We start from the raw sequence: 19,171 nt of genomic DNA on the forward strand, positions 1-19,171 counted from the left end.
CCTTTTATCATGCAGAAATTGCGGGTCGTTTTTCCATACAAAGTGTCTACTTTTCGTCGTTCAGCAAGAAGTTGCCTGCCATACAACACCATATCGCTTTTCATTTATGTCACCCTTTCATCATACAGCAAGAATTTGCATATACAATATGTCGCCCTTTCATCATAAACAAATCACCTTTAACATATTATTTCGCCCTTTCATCCTACAGAAAAAAAAGTTACCTCTCATGAAGCTTGTCGTCCTTTCATCAACAAGTCGCCTTCCATTCATCATGTCGCCCTTTCATCATACAGCAAGAAGTTGCCACTTATACATCATGTCGCCCTTTCATGCAGCAACAAGTCACCCTCCCACCACACATCAACAGGTAACCTATTAATTCTCACCACCTCATCATACAGGAAGAAGTTTTCTGTCATGCAACATGTCGCCTTTCATCATATAACAACACGTCGACTTTCATAAGTTCTATGTCGCCCTTTCATCAAACAATAGTCGCCTTTCATAGAACATGCCACCCCTTCAGCATAGAGCAAGAAGTTGCTTCTCATATCATGTCGCCTTTCAATCATACGGCAAGACGTTGCCACTAATACGACATGTGGCCCTTACATACAGTAACAAATTACCGTTCATACATGTTGCCCTTTCATCAAACATCAACATGTCGCATTTCGTACATGTCGCCCTTTCATCAAACAGCAACAACTTGTCTTTCATGCAACATGTCGCCCTTTCATCAAACAGCAACAACTTGCCTTTCGTACAACATGTCGCCCTTTCATCACACAATAAGAAGCTGCCTCTCATACAGCATGTCGCCCTTTCATCAAACAACATTTCGCTTTTAATACATGTCGCCCTTTCATCATACAGCAAGACGTTACCTCTAATACAATGTTGCCCTGTCATACAGCAACAAATTACCGTTCATACATGTTGCCCTTTCATCAAACATCAACTTGTAGCATTTCATACATGTCGCCCGTTCATCAAACAGCAACAACCTGCCTTTCGTACAACATGTCGCCCTTTTCATCACACAAGAAGCTGCCTCTCATACATAATGTCGCCCTTTCATCGAACAACATTTCGCATTTCATACATGAAAATGAAAAGGGTAAGTGATAATACTTTTTATTTCAAAGATGACGCTTTACAAATACCATAAAAGCCTGAAAATTCCATGAAATACCTAATATATTGATCAACTTTTGAAAAGTATGAGAAAGGAGAAAGAATATAGAATTAAAGCAAACTTTTCCTTGACTCCGCAATATGGAATCCTGGGAAATTTCAAATTTTAAATAGAACGTCCAAACATTGACATCAACATAATTCATGCTTGATATCTAGAGTATATTCCATGATTTTAACAGGAAAATCCGATATGACTTTGATCAGGCCAATTGGACTCAAAATGACAAAAATTTGATAATTATCTAGCAGACTTTGTTTATATTTTGTCAGCTTAACGGGTTCATTATTTTCTTTCATATTTGAGGAAAGCATCGGGGACAACACAATTGCTGTGATGGCAGCCGTGACCGGAGAAGATATTTTTGAGCATCAAAAATTGCCACAATTATTTCAAGACCTGAATCTTTTTTTTCCAGGCTGGATGAAGCAATGATCCACAACATTTATACATCGCCATATTTATGTTTAAAATATTCAAAGGCGTAGACCCATCAAATTAAGTTAATTACAACATGTCTGCTGAAGTGAGTTTATATTGTCTCCAAATAATGCTTAGATTATAAATAATGATCATTTTTATCTATTCATGGTAGCTTCAGCATCTATAAATAGTCTTCCTGGAGCATGTGGAGAGTGTACCTCGTAGAATAACAAGTATTGTATTTCACCTTTTAACGACTCTAATTCACGCTACCCATACAGGCTGCAGCTCCCAGCAGGACCTACTGGACATCATATCATTCTGTTTCCATCATAAACATGATAAAGTGTATGCTGTTAATGTCTCTTATACCCAGGATAACCTCTTGGGCTTTTACGGGCAGTCGTCTTGGGGTTCAAAATGACTCTTATTTTCATTTTATTACCAGTATTCCGACATGCCTAGCTTGCTTACATTATGCATGTATTCCTTTCTCCTGTTCTAGAACTGAGTGGCTGATACATTTTCCTTATCCTAGGCCTTCATGTATTTATAAGACTTCTTGAAATCAGCTGTTAACTATTTCCATAATTCAGTATAGAGTTTCATTTTTTTGGCAATTACGTTTGTTTTTCTCTCTCTCTGTTCCATGTTTTCAGACTGAACCAGCAATCAACCCTGTTCAATCTAACCCATATCGACTCTTATTTTATCCAATGTAGAAACTTTACATTTTGGCGTGGCTTCCAGGGAACCTGCTAGTATGTGTTTCTTTTTCACACTTTTCATTCTAAAAAAGGAAATCGGCATGATGATACGAACAAAGTCATTTGTCAAATGTATGTACTAATTGATACTGTAATTATTTGTAAAGTTCTATATAAATCTAGTGTATTGCCGTTTTCAGTATTTTTTTATCTGTTTTTTTTTACTTCTTTTCCCGACAGGATGGATCGTTCTATAATTATTCTTTTACAAAAACCACTTCAGTTGATATTAGCGGTCGTTTATCATGCTTATTGGCCCTAATAACATGTATGATAACTTTATTTTCTTAGGGTAGCAATTTCGCTTTTATAGGCGTCTTCATAAGACGTTGCTAATTTCTTTGGGATTACTTTTTTTTCCAAGTGTGCCAACTTATCCATTCTTCCAGAACCCATCATGCTAATATGATAGGCCTATATGTTTCAATTTCTCATATTTCATTCTAAAAAGAAGGGATATTTCAGCCATTCAGACACATGTCTTCATTTACTTTTTTTAAATTTTATGTTTGACTTTTCTCTTTCCAGGCCTGATAACTTTTTAAATACAGATATTACTAATGTTTTTTTCGGGGTCAACTACAACAGATGTCTGGCTAATAACTTATTGGCGATTTCCATTTTTAGCCTTACATAACATGTTATAATCTTCACAACGCCTTTATCTGCCTATGGTAACCAATTGAACTTATTTCATGTTATAGGCGGTATTCTAGCCTGCCCTGCTAACATAATATGCATTTATATTCCTTCTTTCATCCTCAAAAGCAGTTATTTAGATATAGGTCTATACATTTTTTCTTTTTCTGGCTGGATGAGTAATTAAACATAACATTAAAAATGACCACTCATATTTACCAAGGGTAGCAATTTCGGCTTTTATCGGCGGTCTGCATTTGCCCTACTAACTGTTATCGGTATTGTTTTTATTATTGACTCTTATTTACACAAGCTCCCGTTTAAAAGATTAATTTTCGTTTGTGGATTTCCATACCGTTTATCACTCTTTTTTTCCAGGCTGAATGCATTTTAAACGTTATACTGATAATGTATCTTATTTACCCAGGATAACAACTCTCGCTATTTTTTATTTTACTGGTAATCCTCCAGCTATTACATTGCTTGCCGATTTTTTTAATGTGTTTTTATTCCCCTTATTGATTCTTATTTACCTATAGGGTGGCCACTTCTGGATTGATTTATTGGTTATCTTCTATCTTATTGGTATTTATTCCCTCGATAACCATGACTGATTCTTATTAACCTAAAAGAACCATTTCGATTCGTGGTTATTCTCTTTTTCTAGCTGGTTGCGTTGAAAAGGATCCCTTTTTATCGATGCAGGGTTGGCTCTTCAGTTCTTCAGTGTTTATTGGCAGATTTTTAGCACCTGTTAACAAAACATAAAACCAATAACTTTATTAATACAATGTTGTTGTTTTTAATTAGGGTATTCACTTCAGTTTCCAGCTAAGTGATGATCATCCAGCGGTTTTCACTTGATGTATGTTTATGACCACCAAATAAGTCTATTTAGGGTATACAGGTAGACACTTCAGCCTTTATACTAGCGATCTCCTAGCATTCCCCACTAAAATAAAATTGCTATTGTTTATTTTTTATACTGACTCTATAATATTATTTCCAGGATGGATTCATTTCAAAAGTCGATGTTTAGACAAAACTAATACTGTGTGTACCATTTTGTTTGAATTTCGGCGATTATTGGCAGTCGGCTAGCAAGTTCTATTATCTTTTCCTTAATAATGAATCTTTACTTTTTCCCCAGGCTAGATGAATTCAAACTCAATACAAGTAATAATTTCAGCATTAATTGGTAGTCTAATAGCAGACCCCACAAACCAATCATGTTATTATCCCTTATGTTGACTCTATGATTTTATTTCCAGGTTAGATGCATTTCAAAATATGACATCAATGCAGACACATTCATGACATTTCTCTTAACGGGACACTGTTTTCGGCATTTGACAGTCTTCATGGTCTTACATTAGGCTCAGTGCACTAAACATTGTATCATTGTTATCCATGATAATGACTATAATTCTATATCCCGGCTGGATACATTTCAAACTTGATATTGATACAGTTATCTACACAAGGTAGTCATGTCGGCATTTATTCGCAGTATTCCAGCATGCCCTGCTTAAGACATGGTTCATGTTTATTTACCTACGTGACCGAAGACAGCCAATCATGCACTTTTACTTCCAATAACCAAACCAGATGATCCTGCTAAACAAAACCATGATAAAATGATGTGATTAAAATTTACTCAAGAGTGTTTTTTTTTCTTTTTCTTTATTTTCCCGATCACTCCAATCTTTTATATATATACACAACAAAAAAAAGTAAGTTCCCCTTAAACAAACATCAATAATTTCCGAACCAATGCGAGTTTTTAATATATTTTTACATGAGCGTGTAGGTAATTTTATAAGCTACCCTCTGAGTAAACGTTATGGACGTATTTCACTTCATGCTTCAGTGAGCACCGTCAGAAGGCAAAAATGTCACTTTTCAAAAGTCACAAGCCAAATATCATGACTTTGATTCCATTTTATTGGAACTAATTCCACATTCTCATCATAAAAAATAGTCAGAAGGCTTGTAAAAGTACTCTCTAAAAGACGATACAACTTTTTTGGCTAAAATTCACGGTTGAATAATCACAAGTCCAAATTTGCTATAATTGGATTTTTTTTACACATCTATATCAATAAAAATGATAGAATATGATGACAGATATTTTTGAAAGAGTTTCTTCAACAATATTCATCGTTTCACGGTTCAATGAACATTCATTGAAAACAAAAAATACGTTTTTCAAATATAATAGGCAAGTATTGGTTCATTTTGGGAACTGAAAATGATCTTTTCTCAAGTTCAAGGCCTTGGCCCCACTCTGTATAGTATCGAATGGTTATTTTGGTGTGCGCGCCTTTTGGATAATGTTACTTTGAAGCCATGTACGAAGTTTCATGAAATAACTATTGGCAGAAGTAACAAAAACCGTCCATGAAACAAACCCTCATTTCATATTTGTTAAAATTTTGACTTCGTCTCTCACACTTGTGTACATTATGGGTGCACATGTTTAAGAATAAGTAACCCCTTATTCAATATGGTGGAACTTTTTTTCACGGCTGTCTTTAGCAATGTCATTTGGCAGTAATGTTTATCAACCTATGGGCAGAATTCTGTGCAAAAATGAAATCGATTTGTTTATTTATGGATGAGTGCAGCACGCATCAAAGTGGGAAAATTGGTATTTTCAATGTCACAGACTCATTTTAAAGGGTAATAAAGTGAATATTGGGGGCAAATTCGGTTTCAAATAAAACTTTAATTGCTATTGTTTTTATCATCCATCATTTCTATCACCACACACTTTCCGAACTTTAAACATTTTCATGGTTGAGCGAGCACATTCGAAAACTTAGGAACTTAGGAACTCTTTATACTGCATAAATGTATTCTTTTCCTAACAATTTCTCATGATCAGTTTAATTTATGGACAAATTAGTGGTGGGTCCAGAATATTAAAATGGGGGAGGGGCCTATAATCGAGGGAGCCACCAACATTTTCAAATTTTAACATGATCTAACAAGTTGTAGAGGATACTACCATAAACCCCTATGATGATACGTCACAATACAGGGGCCGGGGAAGGGTTTTCAAAGTGGGGGGGGGGGCTGACCATGCAAAAAATCAACAATCGTATGGTCATTTTTACATTTTTTTACATGCTTTTGGAAAAAAGTGGGGGGGGGGGACTGAAGCTCCCCGCCCAGTCCCCCCCCCCCCGCTTCCACGGCCCCTGCAATACATTGTGCTCACTCAACCATGAACATTAATATCAAAATTGTGTGTGGAGTGGCTAAATGATGGATAGTAAAACAGCATAACACCATAAAATTCACCTAAAGACAACATTTGCCCAACTTTGTATTTGCACAATCTGAAAAACGACTCTTGTGACTTTCGAAAATGGTCATTTTTAATTCAATCTTTAATTACTCATGCATGACTCAACCGATCAATCTTATTTTTCCCCAGGAGTTGCTTAATGAGTGTAGAAAACCACCTACAGAATATATCTCAAAATAATTCCGTTCAAAAGTTACAGCAATTTGATTTAGGGGGACTTACTTTTTTTGTTGTGTATACTTTGATTATCTTTGATTTGTTTATGTAACTTTTATAGTGGAATTTGATGTAAATGATTTGTATGTTGATGATTTATCAATAAAAAAAAAAAAAAATCAGAATTTATGGCAGTCGCCTTGCGGACTTGGATTTTACCTCATTCCTTTTAAGCAGATATGTCGATGTTCTTATTTTTAGCTAATTCTGTTTTTAGTTTAATCTAAAGTTTCCACAATGATGCCGCTGTTCAAATTGATTTTTGTTTTGTTTAACAGAACCCCAGTGACACGGAGAGCCTAATTGGTTGATTGTTTCTTTGTTGAATATTGTAGTAATTAAAAAACAGGTTGTAGGTCCATGCTCGAAAGAAGCAGGAGCAACGACGGTGAGGTTGACGACAATCGCTACAGCGTCGGTAATTGCACAGGCACCGCGAAAACAGCAGACAATTTGGGTAGTGACATCGAATGCAGCCGGCAAATGCAGCGGAGAAGGGAGAAGCAGCAGCAGCTGTGGCGTATGCAGCCGGCAAAGCGACGGGGACGGGAGAGGCAGTGCGAATGCAACTGGCAAAAGCGACGGAAAAGGGAGAGTTAGGCGGGAGTTAGGGCGAGTGCAGTCGGCAAAAGCGGCGAAGAAGGTAGAGGCAGAGCGAAGGCAGCGATCAAAAGCGGCGGAGACGAGAGAGGCAGTGCGAAGCAGCCGGCAAAAGCGACGGAAAAGGGAGTTAGGGCGAGTGCAGCCGGCAAAAGCGACGGAGAAGGGAGAGTCAGTGCGAATGCAGCCGGCAAAAGCGACAGAGAAGGGAGAGGCATTGCAAAGCAGCCGGCAAAAGAGGCGAAGAAGGGAGAGGCAGTGCAAATGCAGCCGGCAAAAGCGGCGAACAAGAGAGAGGCAGTGCGAAGCAGCCGGCAAAAGCGACGGAAAAGGGAGAAGTCCTGGCGAATGCAGCCGGCAAAGCGACGTAGAAGGGAGAGGCAGGGCGAATGCAGCCGGCAAAAGCGACGAAGACGGGAGAAGTCGTGGCGAATGCAGCCGGCAAAAGCGGCGAACAAGAGAGAGGCAGTGCGAAGCAGCCGGCAAAAGCGGCGAAGAAAGGAGAAGTCCTGGCGAATGCAGCCGGCAAAGCGACGTAGAAGGGAGAGGCAGGGCGAATGCAGCCGGCAAAAGCGACGAAGACGGGAGAAGTCGTGGCGAATGCAGCCGGAAAAAATGGCAGGGCGAATGCAGCCGGCAAAAGCGACGAAGACGGGAGAAGTCGTGGCGATTGCAGCCGGAAAAAAAGCTCCGGAAAACTGGAAAAGGGAGAGGCGGGGCGAGTGCAGCGTGCGAACACGGCAGTGATAGCGAAGGGTTAATGTGCATATTTATGTCTAAATGTCAATATTTATGTATTTGTTTATATTTATGTATATGTTAGTGCCTGGTTGTGAAATATTTATTATTTATTCATCTTCCATTCACTGGGGTTTTTATATACTAACCATATTTCATATTACATAATTTTGTTTGTTTTGGTTTAGATCACCTTTCTGTTACACTAACCCGGGGTCATGCTGCTACCTTCACGCGGTGACTCTGTTACGTGCAAGGGCGTCACGAGTAAAAAGGATGCAAGGGGCAGTCAACTTTGCTAAAACAGTTGAAGTTATGATTTGCCGCAGTTTTGGGGGAAAGTTATACACAATATAAAAGTTAGCTTGCAGAACAAGAAAAAAGTTGATGCCCAAAACTTGGTAATGCCCTTGCACTACCAAAGCAGCAATTAACGTGATTTATCTTTTTAAATTAATTTCTCTTGTGGTGTTCGTTTCGTATTGTAATTCATCTCATAGTATTTGATTATTTCAAATGTAACCACTAACATGACTACAGAAAATGAAAGAGCACTCAATAGCTGAAATCCGTCTGTTTGGAGGAGTTTTAAAACAGTTTTGTACTTTTTTTTTCTTGTAAGGAAGCAAGACGAAGCCCAGCGGAGCTACCACAGCCGACGAAACAGACTGAAGCTTTACTCGACCTACATGCATAATTATATGGTACGTTTTACAATCGGGGTAACCAAACTGTGTCATTTGTCGAAAGTTGTTTTGTGTTTTTTCCTCAATTTGTCTGTGGATGTTGAAAACGACTCAAATTATCATTCTTTAGAATTTTGAGGCATAAGGTCACCCACTTATTTTATTTTTGTCTCACCTGCATAGCAGAGTGAGACTATAGGCGCCGCTTTTCCGACGGCGACGGCGACGGCGGCGTCAACACCAAATCTTAACCTGAGGTTAAGTTTTTGAAATGACAGCATAACTTAGAAAGTATATGGACCTAGTTCATGAAACTTGGCCATAAGGTTAATCAAGTATTACTGAACATCCTGCCTGAGTTTCATGTCACATGACCAAGGTCAAAGGTCATTTAGGGTCAATGAACTTAGACCATGTTGGGGGAATCAACATCAAAATCTTAACCTAAGGTTAAGTTTTTGAAATGTCATCATAACTTAGAAAATATATGGACCTAGTTCATGAAACTTATACATAAGGTTAATCAAGTATCACTGAACATCCTGCATGAGTTTCACATCACATGACCAAGGTCAAAGGTCATTTAGGGTCAATGAACTTTGGCCGAATTGGGGGTATCTGTTGAATTACCATCATAACTTTGAAAGTTTATGGATCTGATTCATGAAACTTGGACATAATAGTAATCAAGTATTACTGAACATCCTGTGCAAGTTTCAGGTCACATGATCAAGGTCAAAGGTCATTTAGGGTCAATGAACTTTGGCCAAATTTGGGTATTTGTTGAATTACAGCCATAAATTTGAAAGTGTGTTGGTCTAGTTCATAAAACTTGGACATAATAGTAATCAAGTATCACTGAACATCCTGTGCGAGTTTCAGGTCACATGATCAAGGTCAAAGGTCATGTAAGGTCAAAGAACTTTGGCCACGTTGGGGGTATTTGTTGAATTGCCATCATATCTCTATAAGTGTATTGGTCTAGTTCATAAAACGTGGAAATAAGAGTAACCAAGTATCACTGAACATCTTGTGCGAGTTATAGTAGTTTTCAAAATCAGCACTGCTGCTATATTGAATCGCGTGATGCAGGTGAGACGGCCAGAGGCATTCCACTTGTTTTATATATGGGTTCATCTTGAAAAATAATGTCCTATCGACCATGTCGACAGTGGCGTAACAGGCAGGGGGTGGGCAGGCGGGCAGGCTCCCCCCTCCCCTGGCGGATTTCACCGGGAAAATGACAAAAAACGGGAAAATGAGAAAAGGGAGGGAGAAAGAAAGGGAAGGGAAAGGAAAGGAAAGGGGAAAAAGAGGAAAGGATTAAAAAGGAAAGGGAAAAGGTGAAAAGAAAACTAAGAAAAAACTTTTTTTTTAATGGAAAACGGAAGGAAAGCGGGAAAAGAAACGAAAGAAGAACATGAAAGAACAAGCCATTCCGAAATAGATTAAGAAAGGGAAATTAATTAAAAAAGGACAAAATAGCAAACAAAGCGGGAAATGAAGTTAGAATGGAATGAGCCAAAAGCTAAATTGGAAAACCAAGAAAAGGGACAAGAAGAAAAGAAAGAAATTAGAAGAACCTCATAACACGACCGGGCTGGCGAGGATTAAAGATAAAGAACGGGAAGAAAGATGGACTGCATACAAAACTATGTTGTAAGCTTGCTAAATTTTATGCAATAACGGTCACAATCATTACTTTTGGCTAATCTCCAAATCTACCGGGGAATTTGCCCCAGACCCCACCCACTCAGTAGGGGCTTCATCTATAAATTTCAAAGGACTCTATAACGCCCCCCCCCCTCCTGTATGGACCCTTCCTACATCAGCTTTACGCTCAATCACTGTCACTTGCGTACAGGGGGGGGGGGGAGGCTTAGGGGAATTAAAGAAAATATAGGAGGCAACATAATGAAACGAATGGAAACAATGAAATGTGTTATTTGCTGAATATAATGGGAACAAATCTGTCACATAATTTGAATTTCATATCAAAAGGCAACATATTTTCGGGCTCGCTTCGCTCGCTGGCGACTTTTTACAATTTTTCCCTCCTTGCTATGATGTGTCCCCTCAAAATATTTGGTTCATTACGCAACTGTTTTGAATTAATGTTGTGTAAAAGTTATATACTGTATATACCCGCGCCTTGAAAAAAAATAACGGCAATCTGTAAGGTTTAAAATGGCTTTGATATCAAGAGGTCTCCGCCCCGGACCAATTCCGTATAGCACTGGCGTACAAATGGAATGATTGGGCCATGGCCCCAAAAAGTTCTACAACCAAGAACAAAAAAAAGTTTAAGATATGATGTTATTTACTGTGTCAAGAAAAGTGTCAAATATCTCAAAGCTAGATTCTTATGAAAAGGTAATTTTTATCTTGCTCGCATCGCTCTCCGGGAAATATGTTAAGCAGCTTTTTGGCACATGCGCCCTTCTTCGCCCCTCTTTTTCGCGCACAATCCTGTTCACAGTGGCGTACAGACGCCCCCCCCCCCCCAAAAAAAAAAAAAGGAAAGAGAGAAGGGTGAAAAATGATATTATTTTCTGAATATTTTGTCAAAATCTATCACAAAATTTGACTTTTTGTAATAAAATTGAAAAAAAAATTGTCGGACTTCTGTCCGATGCGCCACATAATATGAACTCTCAAAATTTTTGCCCCATTACACCACTGCCTATTTATTCATACCATGATGTGACCGGGAAATTTTTGGCTCCCCCCCCCCCCGGACACCGACCCCTGTTACGCCCTTGCCTGTCTATTTTTCGGATCCGACACGTAGGGTCCAATTCTGTCACCTCTTGGGAAGAGGGGTATATTTAGGTGAAATTTACCCGATTGTAAAACATTCCATATAATATGCAGTCATGTAGGCCGAAATAAGCTTCAGTCTCTGTTTCGTCGGCTATGGTCGTTCTGGTTATTCATTCGAATTTACTGCTTAATGATTTTTCATATTGTCTTCATGGCTACCAAGTTAACTTGCTTTTTTCCCATTTTTTAAATGATCTCGGATAATTTCTGAACTCCAAATAAAATTGTTTTCAACCTTTAAAAAAAACATAATACTTTTGGTGCTCTCACCCGGGATTTTTGCAAATAACTGGACGTTTCTCTTGGCAATGTATATTGCCCTTTTATGTTGTATTGATATCTATTTCGAAATTTATGCTTGGTATAATTCATTTCTATCATGATTCATCCCACTTTTTTTCCTTCCATCAATCTTATCTCCTTTCCAGTGATTACTCCCTTTCATATTCGTTCTTTTGAGCCTGGGCAAGAAGGCTCAATCATGAAACTGCTTTGCCGCCACCTGTTGTTAAGAAATATACATTCAGTGTACTTGATAGGATGAATTTGACACGTTCGTGTTGGAGAATGAAAAAAAAAAGAATGGCGACAAAATGGAAAGGGCCTCTCCGGCTCGGCTCTCCCCATATCAAAGGGAGTGTATTTTGATAGCCCCCCCCCCCCTCCTTTATCAGTGGGTGTCTCTGCATTCTCGAAAATTACTTCATGCATTTGTTATTGTACCTTCTCGATTTGAAGATAAAATGATTTTCTTAATGTCTTCTTTTAACATGTTTAAAAAATTGTGAAAATCTGCCAACTGTTGTTGTTCTTCTGTGAAGGAAATACATTATCCCGGTACATTATATATTTTTATATGAGGAAACTGGGTTTCATCCATTTCAAACCCAACTAGATATCAAGATAGGAATAAGGCGTGAATAGGGGATTATGCCTATTTGACAATTATGTAGGCAGCGGCGTAACAGGGGTCGGTGGCCAGGGGGAGGGGGGCAAGAGCCAAAAATTTCCCGTTCATGTCATGGTATGAACAACAAACGTAATGGTGTAATGAAGCGACTATTTTGAGAAGGCCAGATATTGCGTATCGTGCAGAATTTATCTTTTAAAAAAAAGTTGCCAGCGAGCGAAGCTGGCGAGCAAAAATTTTGACCTTTTTAATACAAAAATCAAATTTTGTGATAGATTTTGGCATTCACTCTTCTCTCTTTGGATTCCTGTGAACAGGATTCTTTGCGGCAGTATATAGCACATGCGCTAAAAAGCTGCTTTATTTTAAGTCCCGAGCGAGCGAAGCAAGCGAGAAAAATCACCTTTTCATGAGAATCTAACTTTGATCTATTTTTTACATTATATTCAGTAAATAAAATCATATCCTGCACCTTTCCTTTGCTTTTCTTTCCTCTTTTTTTCTTGTTTGTAGAACTTTTATAAATAAATTTATTTTATTAATGAATTGTTTCCATTAATTTCATTATACGTTGTCTCCTATAATTTATTTTATTTCCTCTTGGGTGTGGAACCAAGACCCCCCCCCCTGCGCCTGTATGCCAGTGATTCAACGGGGGGGGGGGGGCGTTATAGAGCCATTTGAAGGTTATAAATGAGCCCCTACTGCGTGGGGTCTGGGGCAAAGCCCCGGTAGCTTATTTGCATAAAATTTAGCAAGCTTATAATATTATAGCACAATGTTGTATGCAGTCCATCTTTCTTCTCGCTCTTTAATTTCAATCATCGGCAGCCCGGTCGTGTTATTATTTTTTTCTTGTCCCTTTTCTTTGTTTTCCAATTTAGCTTTTGACTAACCATTCTACCTTCGTTTTCCGCTATTGGTTGCCAGTTTGTCATCTTAATTTATTTCCCACCGTGGTATTGCATTACATAGGCCTATTTCGGAAAAATATGTTCTTTCACCCTCCTTTTTTTTTCCCCCGCTTTTATTTTATTTTCCCGGTGAAATCCGCCAGCTTGCCCCCCGCCTGTTACGCCACTGTATGTAAGCCTTCTTTTGTTCACCTCTATTCACGTTACCCAATTTCATCTAATATTTTCTGAAAAATCACTTCAGAAAGACATTTGAGAACGGATCGAGTTCGACCAGCTTTTACTCATCTTCTATGAAATCTAAAAAAAAAGGGAATCTTCTAATCGTCTTGAATATTTATTCAGTTTACTTTTATCTAAAGGCAGTTCACATTCGACACATGCATGATTAACAATGAGTAAAATCAAACGATTCTTTCTTGAGAGTTTGGTGGCTCTAAAAAGAGCCGTTTAATACCGTTAGAGAAAAACGATATATTTAAGCACGCTCGCCACGGATGCGACGGGCAAGCTGGATGTCCTTTGGCATGATGGTGACACGCTTGGCGTGGATGGCGCAGAGGTTGGTGTCCTCGAAGAGACCGACCAAGTAAGCTTCGCTGGCCTCCTGGAGAGCCATGACGGCGGAGCTCTGGAAGCGGAGCTCGGTCTTGAAGTCCTGAGCGATCTCACGGACCAGACGCTGGAAGGGGAGCTTGCGGATGAGAAGCTCGGTGCTCTTCTGGTAGCGACGGATCTCACGGAGAGCGACGGTTCCAGGCCTGTAACGATGGGGTTTCTTGACTCCGCCAGTGGCTGGGGCGGACTTGCGAGCTGCCTTGGTGGCGAGCTGCTTGCGTGGAGCCTTTCCTCCAGTAGATTTGCGGGCGGTCTGCTTGGTACGGGCCATTTTTGTTGTGTCGATATGATTCAACTAATAAATTTCGAATGTTCCGCGCTGGTATATATACCACCGCCTACCAGACGCTGATTGGTCGATGTGATGAATAGAAATCCGCTCGATGATCATTGGTCCCTTTTGGTCATCGTAAATTTCCTCATGCATTATGCATCAAATTCACGATCCACCTGTTAGCGAAAGAGAACCTTAAAATCATCATAATATTTGTTCTATGGCTCACATTATTGATTCATACTAGCATACACTTGAAAATTTACAACGTCACTGAATTATAATACATACCTGGTTTGAAATATGTCTCATAAGGATAAAAATAGCATACATTTCTTCAGCAATGGTGACGGAAGATCGTACATATTATGAATAATTCATGAGTATTCCGACCCTTCGAAAACGCAAAGCTTGGTAGTGTTTTATCGAAAAATAATTATACCATCCATTCAACATGCAAAATTTTCTCACATACATTGAAAATTGTTATATTACAGAGCTCTGGTTTACTAAATTAATTTTTAAGTGCTTTACGAAGCAAAAAAGCGCAAAGTTATCGTCGATTACCATAAGCGAAGGATCGTAGAGCTAATGAATTATTCATGAATCGACGACTCCTCCGTAAATGCGCAGCTTCTTAGTTTTATCGAAATATCTAGAAAATTCTTCGGAAACGATACAATATATATCATTCAGCATGTAACAATTAATATTTATTGCATTTTCATGAAGAAATATTGCTAATGCAGCGTCATTTTATTGAAAATTTGTAAGTTTTTCCCCATAAATCGTCAGTCCGCTTCTGGCGGCAAATTGAAAAGCCATTTTTTCCGAAGTGACGGGTTGCTCGGTATGGGAGAACAAAGGACTGGTAGCGTGGGTCACTCGCGTCCGCATTGGGGCTATAAATAACGGTGAAACTCTGCTAACGGCATCAGTTGAAATCATCTGAACGTATCAATATGTCTGGACGTGGTAAAGGAGGAAAGGGACTCGGAAAGGGAGGCGCTAAGCGTCATCGCAAGGTCTTGCGTGATAACATCCAAGGAATCACCAAGCCAGCCATCCGTCGTCTTGCCCGCCGTGGTGGTGTCAAGCGTATCAGCGGACTCATCTACGAGGAGACCCGTGGTGTCCTCAAAGTTTTCCTTGAGAATGTCATCCGTGATGCCGTCACCTACTGCGAGCATGCCAAGAGGAAGACCGTCACCGCCATGGACGTCGTCTACGCCTTGAAGAGGCAGGGACGTACCCTCTACGGATTCGGAGGTTAAGAAGTATTTTTCTTCTAACCAAACAACCAAACCGGCTCTTTTCAGAGCCACCAAATATCCAAGAAAGAAAAAATTAGTTTAATCTCAAATAGAAAAGGGGTACAAATAGCAGGAATGATAAAAAAAAAATCGGTGAAGCATAGACATAGTGATATAGCTCTATGGGTGAAGGGTTGAGGGAAAATCTATCAAAGGTTAAATGAGAAGTTTTTTATTTGGGAGTTATTCAACCTTATCAGCCACAAACCCGAACTAAAAAAATTATGTACACTACAATCTACCAGTCTTCCTTTTTCCAAAATACCCTAGTGTGAACGACTTTTTGAAAGCTTAAAAAACCAAAAAAGGTGTCGCTACAAAATGCATGTGATTTTGGTCCAGGAAACATTTTGACAAGCAAAAGAACAACAAAAAATTCGCTTAAGTGATTTTTGTAACACTAACATTTCCACTTAGCTATGGACATTAATGTGAAATCAACAGCAGATGGGGCCGCTTGCAGATAACATTGCTCACTGTTCCGATCATAACAGCTATTTGGTGATTACTTAATCTAAGTTTTTGTATACCTGTTATATGGCGGGGGTTGAAGCCCCCCTCAGACCTCCGCCCCAATTTCCCGGTTTCACGTGCCCTGGAGGCCTACATGATAAATTAGAAGAATAAATTGTAAAAAACTTTCCTACCATCAAATTCATTGCCTATTTGAAATTTACAAACCAAATTACCAATACTTTTTTAGTCTATGCCTCTATGGTCTCACTTTTAATTAAAACGTGTTATTCCTTGCCCGAGTATTTCTAGCTTTGATAATGTTCGTTTTCTAGCTCCTCTACAAAATAATTACCAAGGATGGACATCCTGTTAAAAAGAAGGCAGGATTAATAAGAGTCCCCCTTCCACGGGGGGAAGGGGGGGGGGGGTAAACCTTAAAGGCAGTACTCGTAAACAGTGGAACAATGAGCCGAAAAATTGAGGGGGATTGATATGGCGTATCGCGTAAAGTTTATAAAATAGTTGCAAACGAGCGAAGTAATTTTTATTACAAAAATCCCATTTTGTGATATAATAGACATATCTAGAAAATAATATCATATTGCACAATTCTCTATTTCCTTTTTTTTAAAAGGGGCACAATTTATAGCTACTTATTTCATTTATCATCTTAATAATTAGAGCGCGAAATTTGTTGATATAAAGCCTAGAAACTTGACATTTTAAGCAATTTCGTAATTATATATAGGATGCAAGGGTTAATATATTTTTTACAATAATGCGAGCGCAAATCACGAGCCGATTGTTTTTATAAACTGTCATGAAAAGGGGATTTTAAGAGGTATCCGTATCATCCGTACATAACTCGCAAATCAAAATGCGAGCGCCCATGCAGTGCCTATATAGCTTTATGGACTACACGAACTTGACAATAGGTACTTGAAAATGTTGGTAATCGGACCATAAAACAGACATTTATCAGAGCCCTTTATAACAAATCAATTTGTAAATCAAAATAATGAAAGCTCGATATCCGACCTGAAATATATTTTGTATAATTGTCTTCAAAAGTTGATATTTTAAGCTCCATATCGGCCTATTGAACAAGATATGTATCTCACCGAACAGGCAATTATCGAGCACGAAGCGCGAGCGAAAATTTTATAAAGTGACATGAAATATTTTTTCCCCAAGTCTCTCGTCAACCTCTAATTTTCCCTTCTTTTTTTTCTCAATTTTTCCTCCCCCCCCTTTTTTTAAAATTCTTTCTTTCGATCCACTGCTTTTAGGATCAAGCCGTATTTTTTTAAACTTTGCTCTCACAAAAAGCACCAAGTAATTTCAAATGCAACTGAGTCTTTATATATTATTATTACTAATCCCGGAAGAGTTCCGATTCTAATGGTATCACTTGCAAAGCTATTATCACAAGTTTTAAAAATCCTCTAAAATGCCTATATTATAAGTCACAATCATGTTAGTATCAGTCTTTGGACTGTTGTGACTATAGGTTTGATAGTTTTATTGCAATAAAATCAAATTTTATATTGTAGGCCTTTTGAAAATTGTATATGAAAGTTGACGAATATATAAAAAGAAATTATATAAAGGTATAGGCCTTTTATATTACTCCCGAAGTTGAGTTTCATCAACGAGCTTTCAACATTTTCTTTCTACCCCACCTCTGTATCAGTGGCTTCCCTAGCAATGCATCGATCCCTTGTTGGATTGGCTATTATCTATATTCAAACAAGATATGAAGGGTTTACATGCAAAAAAGGGACCAAATCCATTTTTGCTCATTCTTCATAAATGAAAAATTTTTATTTGACCAAAAAGTTATGTTCCCCTTTTTTCAGGAAGTTCCTCTACTATAATTTAAAGGTCATCAATAAATAGGTAACAGCAGCACGTGACAGTAAAGAAATGAAATCATGCAGATCGATTTCTCTTATCTTATATGATTCTTTTATATCTATCATTCTTATGGATTTAGTCCCCGAGTTGCATGAACCTATTTTTAAGTTGTTGTTCCGGATTGTTGCTATGTCAGGCAAAACATATAGGCCTACATGTAACTAAACAGACATGTAAACCATTTCAACATCTATATAGACTGAGTGAGAGTGACTGACTTTAGGAAGGGTAGGAGAAGAAAAAAGTGCTATTATGTTCATATTAAAATTGTGTACAACCAGTGGCGTAACTACGGGGGGGGGGCATGGGGGGCCCAATCGGCTGGCCAAAAAAAAAAAACGGGGGAAAAGGAGAAAAAGAGGGAAAAGGGAAGAGAAACTTAGTGAGGAAAGAAAATATTATTGTTCATTATAGTGTAATATATATTTTTCATAACTTTATGAAACATTATTTGCTTCATTGTGTCTTCATTGTTCCTGGTGCTCGCATACACTGTTTAACGAGATAATTATATAATCCTGTTGTACTAAAACCTCCCGTTTTCAAATCAATATACAACAAATATATTTCCTCCAAATTCGAGTTATTATTGTTTTATGTAGTGACATATTCTTCTTTTTCATGACTACTTAAAGTGATTGCCCTATTTTAAGGTCTTAATATAAAACATTTCCTGTCCGTGCTAACGTTCGCATTAGTGGATTGGTGAGATTTGTGCTCTTCATGAACTCCTAAAATCAGTCCTTAAAATGTCAATTTTTCTAATCTGAATATCAAAGTTATTTGGTTAGTGAAATACGTAGGGTCTTAATGAATTCCTACAAACAAGCCTTAAAATGCCTCTTCAGGTCTGAATTTCCTAAATATTTAGCTCGCGCTTCGCGCTCGCAGTATTTGATTAGTGAGATGCGTATGATAATCATGATTACAATTACTTCAAAAAGTGCTTCATGTGTTTAAATGTAATTCTAACAAAATCAGCAAGCGCTTGGCACTCGCATTAGATGACTATGGTGAGATATGTATACTCTTAATGGATTCCTAAAAACATAGTCCATAAAATATCTATGTTTGGGGTCAATATATACAAAAAAATCAGCTTGCGCTTCGCGCTCGCATCATTTGGTTAGTGAAATACGTACGGCCTTAGCGGAATTCCTATACAAACAAGCCTTAGAATGCCTCTCTTCAAGTCTGAATTTCCTAAATTTTCAGCTAGAGCTTCGCGCTTGCAGTATTTCATTAGTAAGATGCGTATGATAATCATGATTACAATGACTACAAAAGGTGCTTCATGACTGTGTTTAGATGTAATTCTAACAAAATCAGCAAATGATGGCACTAGCATTAGATGACTATGGTG

General features: G+C 38.3%; 3 protein-coding genes across 3 annotated transcripts; 2 read left to right on the top strand and 1 right to left on the bottom strand.

Moving 5' to 3' along the window:
- Positions 1-1,026: 1,026 nt before the first annotated feature.
- Positions 1,027-8,569, top strand: LOC135154200 (uncharacterized). The gene is made up of 3 exons (XM_064099526.1): positions 1,027-1,123; positions 6,895-7,902; positions 8,520-8,569. The coding sequence occupies exons 1-3, from the start codon at positions 1,027-1,029 to the stop codon at positions 8,567-8,569; spliced, it is 1,155 nt and encodes a 384-aa protein (XP_063955596.1).
- A 4,935-nt stretch (positions 8,570-13,504) lies between these two features.
- LOC129261258 (histone H3, embryonic) lies at positions 13,505-14,128 on the bottom strand. Its single transcript, XM_054899316.2, has one exon. It carries the CDS (start codon positions 14,117-14,119, stop codon positions 13,709-13,711), a length of 411 nt encoding a protein of 136 aa, XP_054755291.1. The 5' UTR covers positions 14,120-14,128; the 3' UTR covers positions 13,505-13,708.
- A 947-nt stretch (positions 14,129-15,075) lies between these two features.
- LOC129260168 (histone H4) lies at positions 15,076-15,715 on the top strand. The gene has a single exon (XM_054898202.2). It carries the CDS (start codon positions 15,085-15,087, stop codon positions 15,394-15,396), a length of 312 nt encoding a protein of 103 aa, XP_054754177.1. The 5' UTR covers positions 15,076-15,084; the 3' UTR covers positions 15,397-15,715.
- The last annotated feature ends 3,456 nt before the right edge of the window (positions 15,716-19,171 follow it).

The sequence above is a fragment of the Lytechinus pictus genome, chromosome 5, assembly GCF_037042905.1.
Source record: "Lytechinus pictus isolate F3 Inbred chromosome 5, Lp3.0, whole genome shotgun sequence".
In the NCBI taxonomy this organism is placed as follows: Eukaryota; Metazoa; Echinodermata; class Echinoidea; order Temnopleuroida; family Toxopneustidae; genus Lytechinus; species Lytechinus pictus.